At 39.0% G+C, this 27,229-nt stretch overlaps 2 protein-coding genes across 3 annotated transcripts in view; one reads left to right on the plus strand and one right to left on the minus strand.

The window, feature by feature from the left end:
- The window catches only part of twf1.S (twinfilin actin binding protein 1 S homeolog), a 30,832-nt gene extending 15,167 nt beyond the window's left edge, over positions 1-15,665 (minus strand). The window contains 4 exon segments of the mRNA NM_001094014.1: positions 1,385-1,480; positions 2,432-2,610; positions 4,043-4,120; positions 15,611-15,665. Of these exon segments, the coding sequence (NP_001087483.1) occupies positions 1,385-1,480; positions 2,432-2,610; positions 4,043-4,120; positions 15,611-15,635 (378 nt within the window). The 5' untranslated portion in view covers positions 15,636-15,665.
- Positions 15,666-22,445: 6,780 nt separating this feature from the next.
- The window catches only part of tmem117.S (transmembrane protein 117 S homeolog), a 75,835-nt gene continuing 71,051 nt past the window's right edge, over positions 22,446-27,229 (plus strand). The window contains exons 1-2 of one of the 2 annotated variants that reach the window (XM_018254485.2): positions 22,446-22,794; positions 24,607-24,907. In XM_018254485.2, the coding sequence (XP_018109974.1) occupies positions 24,634-24,907 (274 nt within the window). In that variant the 5' untranslated portion in view covers positions 22,446-22,794; positions 24,607-24,633. Of the gene's footprint in view, positions 22,795-22,883; positions 23,205-24,606; positions 24,908-27,229 lie in introns of those variants that run through there. The other variant, NM_001096969.1, reaches the window with a different exon arrangement.

Raw genomic sequence — 27,229 nt, forward strand, 5'->3', positions numbered from 1 at the left:
CGAAGTTACACTAGCGATGCCTAATATACATACAGCGCCAAGTTAAAGTAAAGCTTCATAAAATAAAATAGAGTTGTTATTTTGCACTATACATGTGCACACTGTATATTTTAGGTGCCATATGTTAGGAAATGTAGGGGTGAAGGAGGGTACCCTCAAAAAAATGTACGATCTTTTTCAGCCGATCACCCTTAAAAAAGTAAAAGACACCAGCGTTTTGGGACTTGTCAACTTTTTTTGAAGCAAGCCCTATCTACTCTTTTGCACTTCGCCTGGTCGAAGGTGGCGAAGGCAAGTCTGGTGCAAGATGTAACAATCAGTAAAATCTGCAATTTAGTGAATTAGCGTAGTTACGTCCCTTCGCCATAGCGCAACTTCGTCTGGCGTAAGGGTGCAAAGTAGCGCTAAGGTAGGTCCACTTCGCTAGCAAATTTACGCCAGCACCCGTTAGTAAATCGGCTAACGAGATGACGTTGCGCTGGCGAATTTGCGCTAGCATTAGCTGTTTCGCTCTTTAGTGAATTTGCCCCATTGACTCTCTCCCTCATTGACGTGCTCTCTCATTGACTCGCTCGTCATTCTCATTCGCTCTCTCATTGACTCGCTCTCTCATTGACTCGCTCGTCATTCTTATTCGCTCTCTCATTGACTCGCTCTCTCATTCTCTCTCTCGCTCCGTCTCTCGTTCTCTCTCGCTCCGTCTCTCGTTCTCTCTCGCTCAGCAGTCAGCAGTACTTTTAAAAAAAAACTGGCTTGTAAACTAGAAAGAAAGAAGAAAAAAAAAAAAGAAAGAAAGATCCCTCTTTACAATATGTAACATTGTTAAAGTAAGAATTCAAGACTGTGGTTGATAGACTGTGGAGCTTAATGTAGAGGCCCCTCTGGGAGTTTAATGTGTTGACCTGAAAGTGAGTGAGGGTGACATTTAGAAGCACATACTTCTTTTATTTGTCTGGATATTCCTGAAAAAATTGCAGGATGACATTTATGCTGACATTGTCATACATCTAATATCAACCAAGGCTTGTAACCAGGTTTTGATTAGGTCTGGCAAATAAGTGATGGGGGCAGAGATGGCTTTGAATCTGGTAACCTAAATGGTTACATTCCTACATTTTCAGCCACAATGGCTCGAGTAAATGCTGTGCCACACAATTAAAAGGCATTTTTAAGATCCTGCCAATGAATACACTGAACCTTGCAACCTGCAATGCCCTTAGAGAGGCAGATTTCTTATCAGGGTGACTGATTAGATAGAACTAATTTTTAAAAATATCCACCCACAAATAACATACTTCTGATGTTTCCCTTCGTTATTAACAAACATAATCCAATAAGATAAGTAATAGCTGTATAATAATTTGGCAAGCACACGCAGACATACCTTAACTGTGCCAAAAATTTCTTCTTTTATATGTCCTCCACCAAATTCCTTCTTCACAGTGGCTCTTGTTGCAGCATAAAGCATTTTTTGTCGAACCTGTGAGAAAAATTCTTACAGTTTATAGATTATCTCCCACTAACTGAGCAATAACCTATTAGGATTTCAGAATAAAATACAAAGTAAAAAAATGTTAGCATATAAAATGGCATAGAAGAATGTAATTTTTACATGAGTAAGTGATGCCATAAAATAGGCCTCAGAGGGTACAACCTCGCCAGAGTTCCTAAAGATACTGTCCAAAATAAAAAACAGCGGGACATCGAAATTGCAGTAATCCCCTGCCTGAAATGTATTTAAATATCACATTTTTAACTTTTGTATAAATATCTACAGTAGAACTTTTTATGTTTTCCAGGGGACTTGGTCAAAACTGTGTAAATTTCAAGAAAACTTAAAATCCAGGAAAAAGTGATCCAGTGATAAAGTACAGTACATTTCATCCTGCTTCATTAGGGTAGTATTTTAATGTGTGAATAAGCTGAAGATTTACAGAAAATGTACTTGGCAAGACAAATTTCCTGGACCATTTGGTCCTGGTCGTTTTCTTTAGAGCAGGAGTGCCACACGCTCAGATTCGGGGAGATTTTTATTTTCCGAAGTCTCCCAAAGTTTCCTCGTGAGCAATCTTCGGAAAACAAAGTGCTCTGAGTGCCATCCTGCCGTCGATTTACATTCTAGCCGGCAGGAAGGCAGTTCAGGGAGATTAGTCGCCCGAAGAAGAGGAGATTTGTCGCTGGGCGACTAATCTCCCTGAATCTGAGCGTGTGTCTCTGCCCTAAAGGTCTACTGGTAGATCCTGATTTACCTTCTGGGCACCCCTGCTTTAGAGGAGCCAATTTGCCTGTAGTCCTTTTGATGGCTCTGATGTATATATATATATATATCACATTACTTATACTGGATTTTAATTTAATGGATTTTTTTAATTACATTTTTTTTTTTTTCTGATTTTGTGACAAAGCATTGATTTTGAGTCAAAACACTTACATGGGAGTAGTCTGGAGACCAAGCAATGAATATCCACTCAAAGCCTTGCGCATTCTGAGAATCAAGCCTGTACAAAATATAACATGGCTGTTTGTCTTCCAGTAATGGTAGAATAAAGTTGTCATATTCTTGTTCCCAGGATCTTGTTGGCTTTTCACATGCACTCACAGTCAGTTGCTCTAAAGAGAGTAAACCAGCATGCCAAATAAATAAACCTGACAATATTAGTTGTTGATAACAGGAACTAGAAAACATTACAAGTCATATATTTGATGACAACATAAGCAATTAAAATGCCTTAATTTATATGATAGATACTGTAACATTAGAACAGCCAGCAAATTCATAATGGTTAACACCTCAAACAGTTAAACCTAAAAAATAACCGCATACAAGTTACATCGCTTGCCCTTGTGGCTGCATTACAGTTCTCAACAGATTATAACATGCTATGGTTATTGGTGATGCAGGTAGTACCAGCACAATCACAGCTAGTAGATTAAAGGACAGAGAATTATTATAAGTGAATACATTTAGTTTTTTTCATTTCTTATAATACCCAACAGGTGTCATTATCCAGTAAACTGATATATATATATATATATATATATATATATATATATATACATACACACAGCGTGCGTGCGTGCGTGCGTGTATTTTGTCTCCCAGTGACTCCATTTTATCCAAATAATCCAAATTTTTAAAAATTATTTCTTTTTTCTCTAATAAAACCGTAGCTTGTACATGATCCCAACTAAGATATAATTAATCCTTATTGGAAGCAAAACCAGACTATTGGGTTTATTTAATGTTTAAATTAATTTCTAGTAAACATAAGGCATGAAGACCCAAATTACGGAAAGATACATTATCCGGAAAACCCCAGGTCCTGAGCATTCTGGATAACAGGTCCTATACCTGTATATATGTGTATATAGAAAGCTTAGAATTACAGAAAGGTCTCCCATAGACTAAATTTTATCCAGATATCCAAATATTTATTAAATTATTATTAAAAAGTATTTCCATTTTCTCTGTAATAATAAAACAATGTCTTGTATTTCATCCAAACCAAGATATAATTAATCCTAATTGGAAACAAAAACAAAACTATTTGGATCCAAATTGCAGAAAGATCCCTTATCCAGAAAATTAAAAAAAGTATGGAACCTGTTATCCAGAATGCTTGAAACTGGTTTTATTATTACAGAGAAAAAAGAAATAAAATTAAAAATCTGGATTATTTGATTATAATGGAGTCTATGGGAGAAAGCCTATCCCTAACTCAGAGCTATCTGGATAACAGATTTCCAGACAACTTATTCCATACCTATACCCCTTGTTTAGGACGATTTTCGAAGTCACCATGGAATTCCATGGCCTGTATAAAAGCACCCTTCATTCCGTCTCATACCTGCTTAAAATATTGATGTGCATTTCAAGTTACCCATCGGTCATGTTGATCGTTTTCTAGAGATAGGGCTGCTTTAGTAAGTAATTGCTACTTGAAGATCCTAAACCTGACTTATGATTGATGTAAAAAAAGATTTAATTTCTGGTGTCAGTATCTCTTATACAGTAAAATAAAATTTAATAAAAGAATACTACCGTCTTCAATGTCCAGTTTAAGAAGCCTGTACTTTCCATTCCTGGCTCTGGCAAACATTTCCAACACATCTTCACTTGCTGTAAACAGAGACAATTATTTTTATGTTTTATAGATACACAGAAAACTATAGCAGTGCTTTATAGAGATTATACATGATTGACACCAGTTCCTGATTCAGTGAAGCTTACAATCTAAAAACAACATCAGTGGCAACATTAACACAAGCAAGAAACTATATTATCACTAAAATACATTATTTTAGAACATTTCCTGTGCAATACTTACAAAAGGCAGTTATTTAAAAACAAAACATAAATCCTAACAGAGACCAGATTTATGGACAATAGCACAATGGGTGACTAAGTATGTTGTATGTTAATCACTTGTACCCCAAAGTGCACTTCCGGGACAGCTATGTTTGCAACCTATATATACAAATCTATGCATACACACATCTCTCTCTCTCTCTATATATATCTACGTATCTCTCTCTCTCTCCTCTCTCTATATCTACGTATCTCTCTCTCTCTATATCTATATCTACGTATCTCTCTCTCTCTATATCTATATCTACGTATATCTCTATCTCTATATATCTATCTCTCTCTCTCTATCTCTATATATCTCTCTCTCTCTATCTATATCTCTCTCTATATATCTCTCTCTCTCTATCTATATCTCTCTCTATCTATATCTCTCTCTCCATCTCTCCATCTCTCTCTATATCTCTCTCTAGATCTGTCGATCTGTCTCTCTATAGCTAGACCTCCATCTCTATAGCTAGACCTCCATCTCTATAGCTAGACCTCCATCGCTCTCCATCTCCCTCCATCGCTCTCCATCTCCCTCCATCGCTCTCTCCCTCCATCTCTCTCTCTCCCTCTCTCTCCCTCTCTCTCCCTCTCTCTCCCTCTCTCTCCCTCTCTTCTCTCTCCCTCTCTCTCCCTCTCTCTCCCTCTCTCTCCCTCTCTCTCCCTCCCTCTCTCTCCCTCTCCCTCCCTCTCTCTCCCTCCCTCTCCCTCCCTCTCCCTCTCCCTCCCTCTCCCTCCCTCTCCCTCTCCCTCCCTCTCCCTATCTCTCTCTCTCTCCATCTCTCTCCCTCCATCTCTCTCTCTCCCTCCATCTCTCTCTCTCTCCCTCCATCTCTCTCTCTCTCCCTCCATCTCTCTCTCTCTCCCTCCATCTCTCTCTCCCTCCATCTCTCTCTCCCTCCATCTCTCTCTCCATCTCTCTCTCTCTCCATCTCTCTCTCTCTCCATCTCTCTCTCTCTCCATCTCTCTCTCTCTCCATCTCTCCCTCTCTCCATCTCTCTCTCTCTCCATCTCTCCATCTCTCTCTCTCTCCCTCTCTCCCTCTCTCTCCCTCTCTCTCCCTCTCTCTCCCTCTCTCTCTCCCTCTCTCTCTCCTCTCTCTCCATCTCTCTCTCCTCTCTCTCTCTCCATCTCTCTCTCTCTCCATCTCTCTCTCTCTCCATCTCTCTCTCTCTCCATCTCTCTCTCTCTCCATCTCTCTCTCTCTCCATCTCTCTCTCTCTCCATCTCTCTCTCTCTCCATCTCTCTCTCTCTCCATCTCTCTCTCTCTCCATCTCTCTCTCTCTCCATCTCTCTCTCTCTCCCTCCATCTCTCTCCCTCCATCTCTCTCTCCCTCCATCTCTCTCTCTCTCCCTCCATCTCTCTCTCTCCCTCCATCTCTCTCTCTCTCCCTCCCTCCATCTCTCTCTCTCTCCCTCCCTCTCTCTCTCTCTCCCTCCCTCCCTCTCTCTCTCCCTCCCTCCATCTCTCTCTCTCTCCCTCCCTCCATCTCTCTCTCTCTCCCTCCCTCCATCTCTCTCTCTCTCCCTCCCTCCATCTCTCTCTCTCTCCCTCCCTCCATCTCTCTCTCTCTCCCTCCCTCCATCTCTCTCTCTCTCCCTCCCTCCATCTCTCTCTCCCTCCATCTCTCTCTCCCTCCATCTCTCTCTCCCTCCATCTCTCTCTCCCTCCATCTCTCTCTCCCTCCATCTCTCTCTCCCTCCATCTCTCTCTCCCTCCATCTCTCTCTCCCTCCATCTCTCTCTCCCTCCATCTCTCTCTCCCTCCATCTCTCTCCCTCCATCTCTCTCTCCCTCCATCTCTCTCTCCCTCCATCTCTCTCTCCCTCCATCTCTCTCTCCCTCCATCTCTCTCTCCCTCCATCTCTCTCTCCCTCCATCTCTCTCTCCCTCCATCTCTCTCTCCCTCCATCTCTCTCTCCCTCCATCTCTCTCTCCCTCCATCTCTCTCTCCCTCCATCTCTCTCTCCCTCCATCTCTCTCCATCTCCATCTCTCTCTCTCTCTATCTCTCTCTCTCTCTATCTCTCTCTCTCCCTCTCTCCATCTCTCTCCATCTCTCTCCATCTCTCTCTCTCTCTCCATCTCTCTCTCTCCATCTCTCTCTCTCCATCTCTCTCTCTCCATCTCTCCATCTCTCCCTCTCTCTCCATCTCTCTCCATCTCTCTCCATCTCTCCCCATCGCTCCCCATCTCTCCCCATCTCTCCCCATCTCTCCCCATCTCTCCCCATCTCTCCCCATCTCTCCCCATCTCTCCCCATCTCTCCCCATCTCTCCCCATCTCTCCCCATCTCTCCCCATCTCTCCCCATCTCTCCCCATCTCTCCCCATCTCTCTCCATCTCTCTCCATCTCTCTCCATCTCTCTCCATCTCAAATCAAATGAGCTTTATTGGCAGGACCAAATACATTAAGCATTGCCAAAGCAGGTAGAGGGGTGAAATGGGTGGGGTTAGGGGGGGCAGTTTATGGGAATAGGGGAAAGTGGGGTCTCTCTCAGTCTATGACAGTCATATATTGTGCAGCTATTGTCTCTTCTCCCAGTAGGAAGTGGAGTTTCCTCTCTTCTTTTATGGATGTGAAGTCTGGGATGTGACTGGAAAATCTCTGGAAGTGGGTGTCCCTCAGTGCTGAGTATTTGGGGCACTGTAGCAAGAAGTGGGCCTCATCCTCCATGGCCTCCTGGTCACATCGCTGGCACAGTCTGTTCTCTCTGGGTCTGTAGGTCTGTCTGTGCCGTCCTTGTTCTATCTCCAAGTTGTGGGCACTCAGTCTGTACATACTCAGGATCTGTCTGTCTTTGGGGTTCTGTAGCCTTTCCAGATATGGGGCCAGTCTGTACTCTCTCCCCAGTGATTGGTAGATAGAAAGTTTCTGGGAATTTGATATTTCGTTCCTCCAGTCACAGACGTATTGCTCTTTGACTTTATTTTTTGTGTTATTTGGCCTTTTGTCAGTTGGTGGGAGTCTTGGGTGGGTGCTGATCAGTTGTTTCAGGGCGCATGGTTTGCCCTGGGTCTGGTTATTAAGCCAGGCTTTATGGTGGTAGCTCATGGGGCTGATCTCTCTCCCTCCCTCCCTCTCTCTCTCTCCCTCCCTCTCTCTCCCTCCCTCTCTCCATATCTCTCTCTCCCTCCCTCTCCCTCCATATCTCTCTCTCTCCCTCCATATCTCTCTCTCTCCCTCCATATCTCTCTCTCTCTCTCCCCCTCCATATCTCTCTCTCTCCCTCCATATCTCTCTCTCTCTCTCTCTCTCTCTCTCTCTCCCTCCATATCTCTCTCTCCCTCTATCTCTATATATTTATCAAATCCATCTATATATATCACCTGCGTGCCCTGACAGTTTAGTGTAGCATGTTATAATACTCCTTAAAATCAGAACTGTGGAGTCAGATGCAATTTTGGGTCTCTGGAGTTGGAGGCTCCAAAACCGTACAGACTCCTACTCCTAATAACTTTAAATACAAGCACAAAATAATCAAATCAGATTTAAGAGCATCTATGAAGGAGGATATGGCAGGAACAATTCTGTTTCTAAGAACAATACTAAATTTAATACCAACAATGTTATTAATAAATAATAATAATAATATATGCCAGGTTCAATTAATATATTAGTTGTTTTAGGTTTTCCAAATGTTTTTGGTTAATGTAGTTTAACTTAGATTTTGGTTGAGCATTACCAAAGGATGTGGTTTATATGAGCTTTGGCAGTGATAAAATGCCCAGTTGTGTACTTAACTTCTTTTAATCAACATGGAAAATATGTACAACTACTGTTAATTAAGTTAGAGGAACAAACAAGTTTTTTAGCGTATGTTGATATATTGGTGCGCGGATAAACACTTGCCCCGTAATACAAGATTAGATTTTTATTGATAGAAACCGATCCAATGACCAACTAGTATACACTTTGAGTCATTCTCAAGTTCGATACATTTTGACAGATGTTGTAACAAGTGATTGTAAGATTTAGACAAGATAGGAGTAAGTATGTTACAATCAGAACAGTGTCAGTTTAGATTTGTTATTTTATTAGTATATGTTCTTTTGGAGTTGTGTAGTTTTATGTTTAAAAACTGACGAGCATTATAGATATGCAGGTATAATGTTAATTGATGCTGTGAAAGACGCAGCTTAAGTGATATTCACACCTGACAAAGGTTACATGTCATTATTATCTAAGCTATTTCCCGCCAGTGTGTTAATATAAGGCATATTCCACTGTGTATTTTTATGCTTTGAGAAAGGCCTCGTCAGCTTGTAGCTTTTATTAAATAAAAAAAGTTTAAGTCATGAGAGTGCGGACTCCATTTGATTCGGTTCGAGATTTAGCCTTTTTCAGCAGGATTCGGATTTGGCCGAATCCTTCTGCCAGGCTGAACCGAATCCGAACCCTAAGCCAAGCAGCCACACTCTAATCCGGATTTTAGGTATAAGCGTGGGTGCAGGCTCAACGTATATTATTACTTAATCAGTTGGATAGAGCCGCACTCCAAGTAGTTTGTGAATCAAATAGTTTTTATTAGCATAGGTGTGTGTATATGTGTGTGTGTGTGTGTGTGTGTGTGTGTGTGTGTGTGTGTGTGTGTGTGTGTGTGTGTGTGTGTGTGTGTGTGTGTGTGTGTGTGTGTGTGTGTGTGTGTGTGTGTGTGTGTGTGTGTGTGTGTGTGGTGTGTGTGTGTGTGTGTGTGTGTGTGTGTGTTGTGGTGTGGTGTGTGGTATATATATATATGTGTATATATATATATATATATATGTGTGTGTATGTGTGTATGTGTGTATGTGTGTATGTGTGTATGTGTGTATGTGTGTATGTGTGTATGTGTGTATGTGTGTATGTGTGTATGTGTGTATGTGTGTATGTGTGTATGTGTGTATGTGTGTATGTGTGTATGTGTGTATGTGTGTATGTGTGTATGTGTGTATGTGTGTATGTGTGTATGTGTGTATGTGTGTATGTGTGTATGTGTGTATGTGTGTATGTGTGTATGTGTGTATGTGTGTATGTGTGTATGTGTGTATGTGTGTATGTGTGTATGTGTGTATGTGTGTATGTGTGTATGTGTGTATGTGTGTATGTGTGTATGTGTGTATGTGTGTATGTGTGTATGTGTGTATGTGTGTATGTGTGTATGTGTGTATGTGTGTATGTGTGTATGTGTGTATGTGTGTATGTGTATATATATATATATGTATGATCAAAGGAAGTTTCAGTAAAAGACAAAGCATTTTTACATTTACTGCACTGCTGCCTGAAAAGGTGTTTACCTGATTTGGCAGTAAGAGTAAAAAAGATAAGGAGTTTAGCTGAGGCAAGCAAATAAAGCCATGAGAAAAAATATCACTGAAATCTGGACCCAATGCACTTGTGTGATAACTATTGTATGTATTTTGTTTTGTTTTTTTGTTTTTTTAAATAACAAATAAATTAAATAAAGTACAGGTATGGGATCCATTATCCGGAAACCTTTTATCCTGCAAGCTCTGAATTACGGAAAGGCCATCTCCCATAGACTCCATTATAATAAAATTATCATTTTAAAAAATTTGGATTATTTGATCTCTCTCTCTAATAATAACACAGTACCTTGTCCAAACCAAAATATAATTAATTCTTATTGGAAGCAAAACCAGCCAATTGGGTTTATTTAATGTTTATGGTTTATTAGACCTAAGGTATCCATTATCCGGAAAGAACCAGGTCCCAAGCATTCTGGATAACAGGTCCCATAACTGTACAGCACAAGAAATGTTCCTGTGGTACCTTGTATTTGATACAAACTAAGATATAATTAATCCTTATTGGAGGCAAAACCAGCCTATTGGGCTTATTTAAAGTTAATGTTATTTTTTAGTAGACAAGACATGAAGATCCAAATTATCGAAAAAACAATTATCCGGAAACACACAGGCTTTGAGCATTCTGGATAACAGATCTCATACCTGTAGTAATTGGTTACCCCACCAAGTATTATTGCCTTTCCTACTGGTATGAGAAGGTATTAGAGCCCAAATTTTACACAAAAACTCTAATGGATATACTTTGGACAAATTAGGGTTTATTATTTTCCCAATGCTTAATTAAATTAAGATCTTGGGATTGTCACTTCCACACTGGTTGTTATGATTTTACCAAATACTTGGCATCACTACCTTACTGATTTTTATCCTGAGCCAGACTTTTTAACGAACGGCATCAAGTTTCTTTAAAAAAAAATAAAAAAATACTATTGCATAATTCTTTAGTTTGCAGAATGCAATCTTAAGTGTGGGATGATGACAAAGATGTGCAAAGTCTAATGGGAGAATGTAATTTGTTTCGTAAGTGCAAAAACCGTTGCAAACACCTTTGCGAACATTAGTGACCAAGATTTTCATTGTTTGGGTCCTTTATGACCAATTTGAGACCTCAAAGTTTGCAAACAAATGGCTTTTGTGATCATGTGCTGTGTATGTAATAAAATTTCGCAATTGTGAAGGGCTTTTTGTGACAAAATATTTAACAAAACTCCAGAGCAGGTGTTAACGCTAACCTTTGCTTAGCGATAATGAGCGATGTAATATTTGACAGCGAATGATTTTACATTGCGAGCAGCACTAAACATTTGCAATGCTTGAGATTTTAATTATATTCCCTCTTAAAGGAGAACCAAACCCTAAAAATTAATATGTCTAAAAATGCTGAACTTATTGCACCAGGCTAAAGTTTCTGCTTCTCAATAGCAGTAATGATCCTGGACTTCAAACTTGTCACCGGGGGTTACCATGTTGGAAAGTGCCTGCGACACTCACATGCTCAGTGGGCTCTGAGCAGCTGTTGAGAAGCTAAGCTTAGGGGTTGTTGCAAATTATCAAGCAGGAAATTAGGTTGTCCTGTAATATAAGCTTATGCGACAAGGCTGATTATTAAATCCTGATGCTAATTGCACTGGTTTCTGTGCTGCCATGTAATAAGTATCTGTATTAATTACTAATCGGCCTTATATTGTGACATTTCTATTCTATGCGTACTGTATATTGTGTGGATCCCTAAGCTCAGTAAGTGACAGCAGCACAGAGAATGTGCAGTGAATGAGCAGAAAAGAAGATGGGGAGCTACTGGGGCACATTCTGGAGACATAGATCATCACTGCTAAAGGGCTGGGGTTGCCTTGGGTTGGCACAGAAGTCCAAAATATAATGTACAACATTTCTAGCCTCCTTCTTTTCTTAGGCTTTAGTTCTCCTTTAAAACCGCTAATCATATTGCTCCATTATGGACACCTTAAAAGAGAACCACTTCACAGCCACTGTTTTTAGCCAAGACTATTGTTGCTATGCAGCTCTGATATTGGAGATCTAGTTCACATGATGTGGTAACCCTGTAAACTAACTGCTGTGGTGGTAACATTGTTAACTATAACTGCTGCTTTATTTTCTTACTCACCTCCACACACAAATGACTGCATACTAAGTCACAGACACAAAAGAAGCCCTGACTAGCATTCAAACTGCTCTCATGCATGATTTATATAAATTTCCCCACGGATAAGAATGCCTGGAAAGGAACTTCCGTGTAACTGTATAGTTGTTCTTATTTCTAAAAGAATTCGAACTACAGAAAGCAGACTGCGATTCAGATGACAAACTAATGAAGCACAAACTGCTAGAAGCTTATCTTGTAATAATGTGTTGCTTTTCTTTAGAATTCAATATGACCTCAGTTGTCTAACTGAACACTGACCAAGAAAACAAACTTCATGCATCAAAGTACACATGAAAATTTTTGGAACATGGTTAAGGCTTTAGATTAATGATAAAGTCCTCCCCAAGGCTGATGAACCATAACTTATTAATGAGTTACTTCTGCTGGCAAACTGACTATATTTGGATACAGTTTAAATTAGTTTTAAGAAAATATTTACCCTCGCCTGTTCATTTAACATTAATTATTCAAGGTAAGGACAGAGGTTCACTTACACATTTCTTTTCAGCCAGGATGAATTCATTACATATATTGTGAATTTTTAATACAGGAAACAATCAGGTTCCAGAAGTGCAGCAGAAAAGTAACAATTACTCAACCCTAGTAACTGCACACCAGTTGTGGGCTCATTCATAGTAATGATTGCCCAACTTATTCAAATGCCAAAACCAATAGTAAAGTCTGTGGTTTGTTCATGATAACCAGGGTTCGGCAAATACATTTTGATTGAACTTTCATGAATTACAACCAGGAACACCAATAATCCTAACCTTATGTAAACACTACCCAGGCTTTGTTTGTGCCTGTTTCATATTTCTTTATGGCATATTCCTACACATAAAATGTGTATGATTCAAAGGCCTCTGCAAAGTGAAAAAAAAGTATGTCAATAATCAGCATTTCTGTTCTGTGTGCTGCTCGTTGTTTATGTACTGGCTCCAGAAGGGTTAGTCATCTATTTCAGTAATCCCCAACCAGTGGCTCCTACCAAATATCCTTTATTTGGCAAAATGAGCTCCACTTTAGTTAGCATTTATTTACAGGCAAAATATATGCATAATAATGTTGTTTTAAGTAAAAACAAAGGGGTGCCTTCTTATAAGAAGCTTGTCATTAAAATATATACTATTTCCCAATATATTAACTATTTTAGAATGGATATTTCCATTATACCTACATGTGTACAAACCAGTAAATTGAACATTATATCTGCAAAGATACCTACAAGCTGTATCAACCAGCTGACAAATAACCATGGCAGCCGATACCAAATATGGATCAAGCAAACACTTAACCCTTTGCTTGGTGAAATGCATTGGCTTGCATGAGAGGTCGGGCAAACTTATGAATACAGAAAAATGTACTGCTCCATTATTTGGTTCATTGCATAAAATGCACACAAATCGTTTTCCTATAATACTGTAGGTACCGCAGATGCACTTAAACTTAACTTTTAGTAACTGAGCAAGTAAAGGATTTCGATTTAAGATCAAATACTTTCTGAACAACTACCTTAAATAACAGCATAGCTTTCTAATGCCAAGATGTTCAAGCTCTTGATAGCTTCCTTATTAGGAGGTCTGTAAAAGGGTCCCAGGGAAACTTCTGGAGTCTGTCTATAGAATATTATTATAAATACATAAATTAAATGGACATTTTCCAATGGGTGCACCATTAATGTCTGTATGTTAGTGAATAATAGTGGGCTTCCACTTTTTTCTCTAAAAAGACTTCAAAGTGTTACACTGCTTTAGTACAAGTATGGGATTCCTTATTTATCTAGAAAGCTCAGAATACAGGAAGGATATCTCCATTTTAAGCAAATAATTCTATATATATTTTTTTTAAATCCTTTTACTAATAAAACAGTACCATGTATTTTATCCTAAGGTACATAAATAGGTAGACTTATATACCTATTCTATCCAGGTATAGGATAGCATCCACAAAACCTATACCTGGAATTTCTGGATTCAAGAGCTATTACACTTTTTTTTTTATTCCCTCTCCAAAAATGAGGCCATCAGTAATTTATTCCATGACATAATAATTGTCTTTCAACAATATTGTCCTTGTTTTTTTATCACAAACTTGCTATACAAGTTTTACTCTAAATAATTTCTTTAGAAGATGTATTATATCAAAACAGGAGGAGGGATATATTCAGTGGGATTGGATTTTTTTTATAAGCCAAGAAAAGAAAGACTGCAAGTAATCCTTAACAAACAAAAGGCACAATTATGACCGATTTCTGAAATCAAGGTAAAAAAAACAATACTGAAACTCAACTTAATCTAATTACAGAATTCAAAACCAACACACAGTTACTAAACAGCTAGACATAATATATAATTGTATAATACATTATATAATTCACTGTAAGCACCAAGCAACTGAAAGTTATACCGGTAAATGAAAAGCAGAGGCTAAGTCAGTCTGCCTTTGCTCACATACAATAAGAGCTAGCCAGAGTAATTCCCATCTATGGGACAATTTACTGTAGCTCAATATGCATATGATCAATTAATCGAGGGGTGTGAGACAGACATACACACACACACACACACACAGTCGAAGGTCAAATTATATTTGACAAACCAAGAAAATGAATTATATATATATATATATATATATATATATATATATATATATATATATATATACACACACTGTATATATACTGTATATATATTTATTTACACAAAAACTGGTGCACTCAAAAACTCTGTCACTGCCTTGGTGCAGGTCAACAACAGATAAATATCACAATGGCCAAAAGACCGCACTCGTAGGACTTTGTATATTGCAAAAAAAATGGTTTATTTCGATGTATTGGCTCACAAATCAAGTCGTCACTTCCTGATGACGGTTTGAGTTGTGAGCCAAAACGTCGAAATAAACCAGTTTTTTTTTTTGCACTATAGAAAGTCATATGAGTGCGTTCTTTTGGCGATTCTAATATATATATATATATATATATATATATATATATATATATATATATATACATATACATATACACACACACACACAGACACACTATTTGATTAAAAACCATATATAGCCTGTAAAATACATGAAAACTGTGGCTACAAATGAGCTATGCTGAAACCACGAATATAGGATTAAAAAAAAATGAAACGGTGCTGGAAAAACCGCAGCATATAATGGGGGAAGATCTATAGCATAAGGTTATGGGTCAGGGAAGTGGTCTTGGAAGATTTCAGTTGGATTTAAAGTTAATATGGCCGATTGCAGACAAATACCCAATGCTTCAATTCCAAATACATCATCTTGTATTAATCCGGGGCCCTACATTCTACAGTTGCTATGCCAAGAGCAAATGAAAATAAATGGCACATTATGCTCCATGCTCAGTATCCAGCAGCTATACTATACCATTTTATTACAAAAGGCTTGATGTGAATCCTGTTACATATTTGCCCCAAGTCAAATAGACAGATTTAATTGACATTTAAAGTTTTATAAAATGAGATCCTATTGGTTCTTTTGCTTAGGATAACCCGGCTGACTAGAAGCGAACACTCTGTACTGGTGCCCTGTAGTCATTGTGGGAAAGGCTATTGCCGAGAAACGGAAACTGATCCATAGGCAGCCTCCTCTGGGTAATCCTCCCCCCGCCTTTCGAAACCGTATCTGTTTTTTGTTTTTTCATCTATCACTGGAGTCCTACTATAACTGAACCTCGTCACCCGGGTGCCTGCAGTGTTATTAGTCTCCTATTAGTCTCCTATTAGTCTCCTATTAGTCTCCTCAAACTCACCCTGGATGCCGGTCTGGTGAGACATAGTGAAGTCTTCCTTCTTCTAAATCCAGAGATCTACTAACTAGGAAATGAGAATCAGCTGCACCCGGTTACACCAGGACTCACATGACGCATCAACACGTCATCAGCCTGCGCCGTGTTCCCTAGCAACCAAAAACGAATATGCGTCAGCTTCCGGGGTTGTGCCTAGTTCGGAGTGGGTTTAAGGACATGATCATACCTAGATGAATGGGAATAATTATTGGGTGCGGCGTTAGAGGAAATTCTTTGGTGTGCTAGGCGGACCCTGGAAATATACAGTTAATGGGCTTGACCATATCAACTTTAATAGACTGACTATAGGACTTGTGCTGAACATTATCATTTTCATTCCTTTTACATTACATTAACGTTACTATTATTTTCATTGTGCAAGACGTCTGGTGTCTTTATTTCTTTCCCTAGACAAGACAAAATGTTATGTTTTAAGTAGCACACCTCCCAACGTTTAGAAAATAATAAGAGGGACAAAAAAGTTGCAGCGTCCATTTTTGTGGCCACACCGCCTAATTACCATGTTCATTTTACAACATTTGGCAGGTTATGAACACATTTCTGTGTTGTTTATTTTTCCAGTTATTACAGTTTTGCTAATGAAGGTGAATTGTCCTTTAAGCTGTAAGTCAGTTTTCCCAAGAGACCTGTTATCTTATATTGTTACAAATACTTATTTGCTTATCTCAAAATTGTTACAAAAGTATCTTATCTGCAGCTGTGGCTGTTCTGGGCTCTCTGCCAAAAGCCAATTAAGTTAGAAACTTTGTTTCTTTTTGTGGCTGTTCAGTGCAGAGAAAAACGTGACTTTCCAGTACAAATGAGGGACTGCGAGTTGAGCTGTCAAAAGAGGGACTGTCCCTCTAAAAACGGGACAGTTGTGAGGTATGCATCATTGTACTTCATTGTTGGTACAAACACTAAACAAATCATTAGCCCTCTCAGAAGCTATCTGTAAATACAAACTCCAGCTGCAGCCTTTGCTAGCATTTTTAGATTAGGAGAATATTTTTTTTTTACAAAGTACTTCTCAGTGGACAACGTCATCCCCAGCGATGATAATTGCTTAACTGATACCCCAGGCTGGTGCCTCCTCAGAGGCAAATTGGAGAGACTTCAAATGGGTTTTTTTGCCTTCCTCTGGATCAACTAGCAGTTAGGCAGGTTAAAAAAAAAAAAAGTCAAAAGGTTGAACTTGATGGACATGTGTCTTTTTTCAACCTAACTTACTATGTTACTATGTAAATGAAAGAAGGGCATATGAATTGTCATGACTGTCTTTTCAATTAGAGTGTGTTTCCTAGATTCCCTTAGAGTACCTGCCATGCAAGAGCCCACTCTCACAACAATTTGATGGAAACATTGGCAATTGTTATAGAAAATATGTAGGCTTATGGTGGACATGATAAAGGAATCAAGAGAATTTCCCCAAATTTGGGCCCACTGGGGCCAGTGCCCTCCCAGAAGCCCCCAAAAATGCATTTCCACACACATATACACATACACATTCTGGTGAATCGAAGATTGCAAAGTTTTCTTGGGGGTAGATTTACTAAGGGTCAAAGTGAATTTTCGAAGCTAAAAACTTCGAATTTCAAACTATTTTTTTTGTACTTCAACCATCGAATAGGCCAAATTCGACTTTGATTCGAAGTAAAAAGTTTGGCTTCGAAAGTCGAAGTACTGTCTCTTGAAAAATTAGTTTGACTTCGACACTTCGCCACTTTAAACCTACCGAATTGCAATGTTAGCCCATGGGGACCTTCTAGAACCTATAGCCAACTTTTGGCTACGTTTTTAGAAGTCGAAGAAAAATTGTTTGATCGATGAAATCGTTCGACCGAATTAGGCCAAATTCGATAAAAAAAAACGTTGACATTCGAAGTAATCCAATTTGATGGTCGAATTTCGAAGTATTTTCTACTTAGAAATTCGACCCTTGATAAATCTGCCCCTTAAAGTCAGCAGATCAGAATTTTTTGAAAATCTACTAAAATCTTACACTTTTCAGCATCTTAATGTGTGCAAATTCATCCACAAGATCTTAGGGCAAGGACAACATGTAAAAAAAAGATTTTGTGTGTGTGAATGAGATGTTAACGTGTTTAAGTTGCAGTTGTTATGTGACTACAGTTTGGAAGCAATCTTGGCGCAATTAGGTCCAGGAACGATCACACAGGTTCCTAGGGTCCATCCTTAGGGGCCTGTGAGCAAGTAAAATGCACTTTTACCAGAAACCCTTTCCAATGTAAAGTAGAGACTCACAGGGGTCTGGTACAGCAGAATCTAAAGCTCCCCATAGACGCAACGATTCTTCTTGCCGAACGACCAATTTTTGAGAAGTCCGACCAATCCTTTGAAATTATCGTGCGGTTAGTGGGATTAGAACGATCATACATTTTAAGATTTGTCGGCCGACATCTGTCAAGAAATTGATCGGCCAGGTCAAAAAATCTTTGTCGGTCCCAGTGCAATCTATCTATGTTTGCAGGGCCAAGCAGGCAGCTCCCCTTTGTTTTCCTGGCAAATTGGTCTTTTTAGTTGATGCTCAATTTGTACGATTGTTCCGAGAAAATCGTGGTCTCACGATGAGCATCGGATCTTTTAAAAATCTCAACATCTATGGCCAGCTTAAGAATTGTTTGAGTCTTCCAGATCTACAGAAAGCAAAATAAATTACATTATATTGCATTAATGTAACACCTAAAGGAGAAGGAAATGTTTAATCACACAGGTGTCAATTTGTTGGGCACTCCCAGAAAATATAAGGGTAAAACTACACTTGAGAGTCAGATTTTATCTGATCTTGCCATGCATCGTACAAAATCTGATCCCCCTATAGCTAGAATGTAAAGTTGGATCAGATAAAGTTGGATGGTGTAGTTTGTTCATGCATCTATATCCGATATTCAATGTATTTTAATGGAAAAAAAAGTTGGACAGATGTCATCAGATTTAATCTCTTTGGCTGAAGATACAGCATGCTACGTAACCATCCGACAGTCATGCTGCGTTGGATGGAAAAATGTCTATGTAGTTAACGCATCAGATTTTTGTATCAACTCCATTATATTTTGACACATGCAACGGCATCCGACTTGTAGGATGTGTTTTGTTGATCCGACACCCTCCGACAAATCTCTTGTAGAGTTTAGCTCTAATTGCTTACCTGAGACACTAGACCCATGCTCATGTTGGCAGAGATCACAATTTCAATCCCTACACTAAAAGAAAAAGTTCTCATTTAATGTAATGGAAATTTGACTATTTATTGTTTTACATTCTGTGATCCCCATTCTTTTTGATTAAAAGGTATTTTCAGATGATTGTCATCTGTGGAGGAAGCGATCTTCTATGGCAACAACGAGCTAAGTGGTTCATTGACCATAGATTTCTAAACACCATTATAATATATGGCCCTTGGCAAACCGGCCTACATCATCCCCCTCCTAACACGCATCTGCAATCAAGGGAACGTGTGCATGCATGGACGGATGCAGGTGCCGAAGATGCATGTGTGTGCATTTGCAGAAGAATGCAGATGGCCAGGATATAGGAATTGCTGCCGCAGGCCGGGAAGGGGGCAGAAGAGGTATACGCCTGGCACCATTCTACCTTTGCGCCCTAGGCATGTGCCTCTTCTGCCTACTCCTAGTTCAGGCCATGCCTGTGTGACCCATGCTCTTGAAGATGACTCCCCTGGTCTTTGGTCCTCAAGTGGACACACAGGCAGTATCTGTAGGGAATATACAGAGGAATTGTGGTTTTATCAGATGCAACCTGTGGTAGGTTGGTAGTGAGCTATTTTATCTCATTTATTGACATAAGGGCATGCCCCTTAAAGGGGTCGTACATGTTTAACTTTTAGTATGTTAAAGAATGGCTAATTCTAAGCAACTTTTCAATTGACTTTCATTTATTATTTTTTCTTCAAATGAGTGTCACTAAAAAACAAATGCTCTGTAATGCTACAAATTTTGCTTTTATTACTATTAATACTCATTAAGGTCCTCTCCTCTTCATATTCCAGTCTCGTATTCAAATCGGTGCATGGTTGGACCCAAGCAACCAGATTGTTGAAATAGCAAACTGGAGAGCTGCTGACTATAAAGCTAAATAACTCAAAAGCCAGAAATATAAAAATCAATTGCAAATTGTCTCATAATATAACTCTCTACGTCATCCTAAAATTCAAGCTTAGCAAACCCTTTAACTATTGTATACAACTGAATAAAAATACAGCTGAATAAATGCTACATCCCTGCACTGTGTAAAAGTGGCCATACACAGGCAGATTAAAACTGTCGATATCGGTCCTTTAGACCATTTCGACAGCTTTTCTGCCCATGTGTGGGGTCTTCCGACAGGTCTCCACGATCAATATCAGGCCAAAAATCGGGCAGCTATCGATCGGGCAGGTTGGATTTTTCCTGCGATCGAGGACTGCAACATCGCAGTTGATGTGGTCCTACGACCCGTCTGTGCCCATTCTCTTCGCCAAACGAGTGGATCTTATTGTGTATGGCCAACTGAAGTTGTGTTGTGCCAGTCAATATGTCCAACCACTGCTGTGCTCTTCCAGATTTGTTTTTGAAAGCACAGGTATGGAATCTGTTATCCAGAAATCTCCAAATTATATAAAGGCAATCTCCCATAGACTCCATTTTAATAAAATAATTCTGATTTTTTTTAAAAATAATCTGTAATAATAACAAAGTACATTGTATATGATCCAAATTAATGAATAATTAATTCTTATTAGATGAAAACAATCATATTTATTTAATGTTTACATTATTTTAAGTAGACTTAATCTATGGAGATCCAAATTACGGAGAGACCCCTTATCTGAAAAACCCCAGGTCCCAAGCATTCTGGATAGGTCCCTTACCTGTATAGGATTAAATTATCATGTTTAAAGGGGAACTAATGCCTGGCACCATTCTACCTTTGCGCCCTAGGCATGTGCCTCTTCTGCCTACTCCTAGTTCAGGCCATGCCTGTGTGACCCATGCTCTTGAAGATGACTCCCCTGGTCTTTGGTCCTCAAGTGGACACACAGGCAGTATCTGTAGGGAATATACAGAGGAATTGTGGTTTTATCAGATGCAACCTGTGGTAGGTTGGTAGTGAGCTATTTTATCTCATTTATTGACATAAGGGCATGCCCCTTAAAGGGGTCGTACATGTTTAACTTTTAGTATGTTAAAGAATGGCTAATTCTAAGCAACTTTTCAATTGACTTTCATTTATTATTTTTTCTTCAAATGAGTGTCACTAAAAAACAAATGCTCTGTAATGCTACAAATTTTGCTTTTATTACTATTAATACTCATTAAGGTCCTCTCCTCTTCATATTCCAGTCTCGTATTCAAATCGGTGCATGGTTGGACCCAAGCAACCAGATTGTTGAAATAGCAAACTGGAGAGCTGCTGACTATAAAGCTAAATAACTCAAAAGCCAGAAATATAAAAATCAATTGCAAATTGTCTCATAATATAACTCTCTACGTCATCCTAAAATTCAAGCTTAGCAAACCCTTTAACTATTGTATACAACTGAATAAAAATACAGCTGAATAAATGCTACATCCCTGCACTGTGTAAAAGTGGCCATACACAGGCAGATTAAAACTGTCGATATCGGTCCTTTAGACCATTTCGACAGCTTTTCTGCCCATGTGTGGGGTCTTCCGACAGGTCTCCACGATCAATATCAGGCCAAAAATCGGGCAGCTATCGATCGGGCAGGTTGGATTTTTCCTGCGATCGAGGACTGCAACATCGCAGTTGATGTGGTCCTACGACCCGTCTGTGCCCATTCTCTTCGCCAAACGAGTGGATCTTATTGTGTATGGCCAACTGAAGTTGTGTTGTGCCAGTCAATATGTCCAACCACTGCTGTGCTCTTCCAGATTTGTTTTTGAAAGCACAGGTATGGAATCTGTTATCCAGAAATCTCCAAATTATATAAAGGCAATCTCCCATAGACTCCATTTTAATAAAATAATTCCGATTTTTTTTAAAAATAATCTGTAATAATAACAAAGTACATTGTATATGATCCAAATTAATGAATAATTAATTCTTATTAGATGAAAACAATCATATTTATTTAATGTTTACATTATTTTAAGTAGACTTAATCTATGGAGATCCAAATTACGGAGAGACCCCTTATCTGAAAAACCCCAGGTCCCAAGCATTCTGGATAGGTCCCTTACCTGTATAGGATTAAATTATCATGTTTAAAGGGGAACTAATGCAAAAATTAAAATTTAATATAAACTTCATTGCACTGAAATAAGAAACTTTGTAAATACAATCAATTAAGCATTCTGCATCATTTCCGAAATAATCAAGTTTTTCTTCACTATTCCTCTCTCAGCATCTGTTTCTCTTCATTCTGTCTTCATGCAGGAGTTGGGTGTCAGATATTCATTGACAGTTAGATCCAATATATATTATGGGGGTGGGGGGTCCTTTCCTAGCAGATGTATTAGAGCTCATTTAAATAACTGATTCCAGTGAAATCTAATCTTCTATGCAAAAGGAGCCCCCTATAAGATATATTGGATCTAACTGTCAATGCTTTTTTAATTGATTGTATTTAGAATGTTTCTTATTTCAGTATGCTGAAGCTTATATTAAATTTTCATTTTCACGATTGTACCCCTTTAAAGTAATTCAAATGAAAGAAAGCAGATATCATGTGAAAGTTTAAAGCATTAAAAAGAGGCAAATTGCAGAAGGCTGATATAAGGCATGGTCCAAACAGGTCAGACTGGTGTAACAGAATACTGGAGGAAACAGAGTACAAGGCACCAGTCGCTGTATAGAGCTTCTTCCTCTAGGCTGTGATTGACGGCAGGTGCAGTGTGTGTGTGTTCCTTAACCAGTGCATAGGCAGCTCAGTCTCATCCAACTATCAAGGCTTTCTATTCCCAGGCCCTGTTATATCACATGGGAAATCTCAGCTGATTTTCTGTAGTGAGACCATGACAAGAGAGAAAAAACAGCTAGAAGGCAGCACCAGTGGAGGGCGTCGGCACCGTGCCTGCATGTCTATTACTGGAAACTGCAGCAATGTCCTGGTAGCTCTCCTCTGCAAGGTTAATGAGTGGAGAGCTTAATGTTTGATCAGCCTGGTAAGTGATACATTGCACATGCTGCTGCTGTTATTGTTGTGGGACAATAACAGAGAACAGAGTGTCAGTGTTGGCATTGTACTGATCTCCGCACGAATGGAATGTGTTAGCTGAATAGCGTGGGTGCAGCTCACTGTCACTCTTTAGCAAAGGAGATCCCACATGACATGAGCCGTGACAAATTCCTTTGTCTGGAAAGACAACCAGCATCATCACTGTAGGATCCATTTTCGCACTATCGTGGGTTTCCCAGGCTTAGCAGTCATAGGCATCCACATAGAGGGTCACTTGCCCACCCCCACACTGAAGTCATCCAGCAGGGCACGAGCAAGCTTTCCATAATGGTGATCAAACCTCTAAAGGATCACAACCGTTGATGATTCTCTGCCTCTCTCCTGATAACATTGCAGGTCTCTGGCAGCAGCAACCTCATACTTGTTACTTTCTTTCTTTTCATTCAGACTGAAGCACAACCTAGGCACATGATGCTGTGTGAGTGTTAGAAAATACATGTGAGTGTGTAAGAAAATGGCTCTGCTTCAATGTGTGTTAGAGGAAAGGTTCTTTTTGTTTTTGTCTGTGTGCATGATTGTGTGTGTGATGCTACTGAAAGGGGGTCAAGTGAAATCCCTTCTTGCAACAGATGCTGATAAGTAAAATGTGTTACATGTCACCCTCTTTCTCAGTCAAGCCCTCGCTGAAGTGTAGGCTGAAAGGGTGATGTAGCTGAACTGTAACTCTGTCCTGTGTCAGTAACAATATTGAAATATACTGGGCACCAGTTGTTCTTAACCAGGAAATGTAGATTTATTACACATCCAATTCAAAAATGATGAGGTACATGATTTGTGCAAATGATCAGGAAAACCAATCCAGTTCTAAAATGTAACAGACAGATTCATTGCACTCACACACCAATAACTTGATTAAAGGGGTTCTTCACTTTCCAAACACTTTTTTTCAGTCCAGTTGTTTTCAATTTGTTCACCAGAAATAAAGACTTTTTTTTTTCAATTCCATTCCTTCCTTTGTTTTTTTACAGTTTTTCCAGTTTACATATTAGTGTTACTATCTATGGTGTTACAATTTGCTACGTGTAGTTGCCACGTTAGTCGATACATTTCTCGGCAGTAGCTCTGGAATATTAGCAACTATTGTATCCATTCTAACAGCTGCTTTTAATGAAACTTGGGGATTCTGCTCAGCAGTATCAACTAATGTATCATTTAGAACAATTAAAAAAAGAGTCAGTGACCCCCCCCCCCTTGCTGCTTCAGACATAAGAAGGTGAAAAATGAAACTTTATAGTATTAGAAACTATAAAGTAATTGGAAAAAGTCTTTTTCTGCAATAGGTTGAGTTTTGCTGGCTAGAAAAAGGTTTATTTTTAGGGCATAACAGACTACCTGCCCAGTATAACTAAATAAAAACTATTGCTACCCATCTGTAGCACTTCCTAACCTCCCTGTGTGACTTGAATGCTACAATGCAGGCAAAGTTTCCTAACGGATAAAGCAGTAATATAAATTGGTCTGAATTTTGAAATTTGCCATTTTTTAGAAACTTTATTTGTTAGTACAGCAGAATTATCTCCAATAGTAATTATTAGAATTATGTTGCTCTGTTTCCCATCACTGCTGTGGTACTCCTCTGCAATTTCAGGGCATTTGCTATCCATTGTGACTATTTTTCTTAATTCTGAAATGACAAAAAAAAACTGCTTTTATAGACATTGTCTGTTTGATCAGATTTTCTACTTGGATGCCATATACATCTATGTACTAAACTATTTCTCATTTTATTCTTTGACAGAAAGCCCTCCCATCCAAGCTCCCAAGCATGGATAAAGACTTCCGTTACTATTTCCAGCACCCGTGGTCCCGCATTATAATCGCTTACCTTGTGACCTTCCTTAACTTTTTAATGTTTGCGGAGGATCCTATATCTCACAGCCAAACTGAGGCTAATGTGATTGTTGTTGGAAATTGTTTTTCTTTTATGATTACGAAATACCCTGGAGTAGGCTGGGGTGTTTTGAAGGTGATACTCTGGCTGCTAGCCATTGTCACTGGGCTTTTCGCTGGAAAGTTCCTGTTTCATCAGCGATTGTTTGGTAAGTCCGCTTAATATCTGCTCAACCTGAGTAGAATATCCATAATACTATATACATACAGTATATTGAGTGTGTACAGCAACCCTTTGAATTTATATATATATATATATATATATATATATATATATATATATATATATATATATATATATATATTTATAAATTCAAAGGGTTGCTGTATTTGCTGTACACACTCAATAGCTACCATGTGTTACCAGAATGATATTAATATAGCTACACTAAATGGATGCTGATGCACACAGGGAACTTTTCTTTATAAAACGTCTTCATTGTATCAGTAACTGTGATAAAATTCGAGCTGCTAGAAATCTGCCAGGATTCCCTAGTTTGAATTATTAAATATACCCCTAGGTTTAAAATGTACTTTAGGCTGTGCGAGTATATATCGGTACATGTATTAGAACCTTCAAATTAGATTTAGCCAACAATAAGTTAAGAAAGATTTGGTAAAGTACAGTTCCTAAAGTACATTAAATTCAGACGTATAAAGGGATTGTAGAACGAAATCCCTTGACGCTTAAAGAATGGCGGTTAACTGAGGTGCCCTAAATCTGCCTACTCCACTTAAACTACTTCACACACTCTGCTCAGGTTATGAGGGAGATTAGAACAGATTAGGAACCCAATGCTACAGCCAGAGAGCTGATGTATTTTTTGTAATCAGAGACATTATGAATTCATCTTTAGGTAAGAAATATTATTACAAGACATAAAGTCAAACATAAAGTCAAACAGGATTAGAATTTGAGAAACGTTTTCATTTTTTAGTGAGTGAATTCTACTTGTGAGCAGTCACAGAAAAAAGTTTTCCCATTTCACTAGAGCATTATTTTTTTACATTTTAATATTTGGTGTGTAAATTTTCTTAAACACAAACATGCTCAAGAACTTTTTTTTCAGTTCTGCTATTTCTATTTATATAAAATTTTTATTATTTACGTTTTTATTCGTTTTTACATGCCAGTTACAATCCAATGTATATCAAACAAATAACAGTTATAATGTAGTAAATAGACAACGGTGGTTCAGTTCCATATACAACGTCATTCACATACATTTTTGTATCATTTGCATTGCTAATAGGTATCCTATAATCCCTCCACCATTTGCTGTTCGAACTGTCCATTTTCTGACCCATTTTACTTTGGTAAGGAGTGTTTGTTGTTTTGGGAGAGAAGTACTTTTCCACTGAGCTTCTCGGGATGTTTTTGCAGCCTTCCATATGTGTGTTGCCAGTTTGTTAGTCTCAGGGGCTTTTAATGTTTTAATGGGTAGCCCCGGTAGAAAATGATAATGAATCTACGGTAGTTCAATAGTGTGTTTAAAAACAGCCGACAGAGTATGAGCTACCATGTTCCAGTATTCTTTGACAAGTGTGCACAGTGTCGGACTGGGCCGGCGGGAAACCGGGAAAAAACCCGGTGCGCCCCGGCCCACTTGGGCCCCCGCCGGCCCAGTCCCGGTCCTAGATTGGCCCCCGAACGGCAGTAAAAAAATTTCGGCGCTGTTGCGCATGCACGCGTTGGGGCTGACGTTCGCGCATGCGCATTGGGGCTGACGTTCGCGCATGCGCACTAGTTTTTGCGCATGCGCACGGGGCCCCCGAGGTTCACAACCCGGTGGGCCCCGACTGCGCCAGTCCGACCCTGAGTGTGCAGGTCCACCACATGTGCTAGAATGTGCCTCTCTCTCCACGTCCCCCAAAGCATTGCGTGGACAGAGTATTGCTCGAGATATGGGCTAACCTTGTATATATATTAAAGTATATATCTGCAGTGGGTACATGATGAAGGTGTGTTTGAAATAGAGGGTGCATATTTTTTCATTTGTGAACATTTCAGGGATAGGGGTGGAACAATGGGAAACGTTGATTGGCTGCTACTGGTGATTAGACCTTTCATTCATTAGATTACTACTATTACCCAATGCACTGTACCCTAATATAACTTAATACCCTGTCAATATACTTTATTCAGAATTAACCAAATGTTGCCCTAATACTGTAAAACAGCAATTAACCAGCATTTACCCCCATACATGAGAATGAGTCTATTGGTTATTTACTTAATGGGAAATCAAGATAATGATTTAAAAGGTGTAGAGGTCGGTTCTCTCTTGGATGACAGGAAAATAATTGTATCAGCAGAATTTAAGATAGGCAGGCCCCGGATTTGTGGAAAGGCCACCAAGGCCCGAGCCTAGGGCGGCAGGATTTTAGGGGGGCAACATGCTGTCCAACACTGCCACATTGGTTTGGAAACTTTAGTGCTGCTCATGAGATACAATAGTTTTTTTAATTTC

Source organism: Xenopus laevis, chromosome 3S (genome assembly GCF_017654675.1).
Source record: "Xenopus laevis strain J_2021 chromosome 3S, Xenopus_laevis_v10.1, whole genome shotgun sequence".
Classification (NCBI taxonomy): domain Eukaryota; kingdom Metazoa; phylum Chordata; class Amphibia; order Anura; family Pipidae; genus Xenopus; species Xenopus laevis.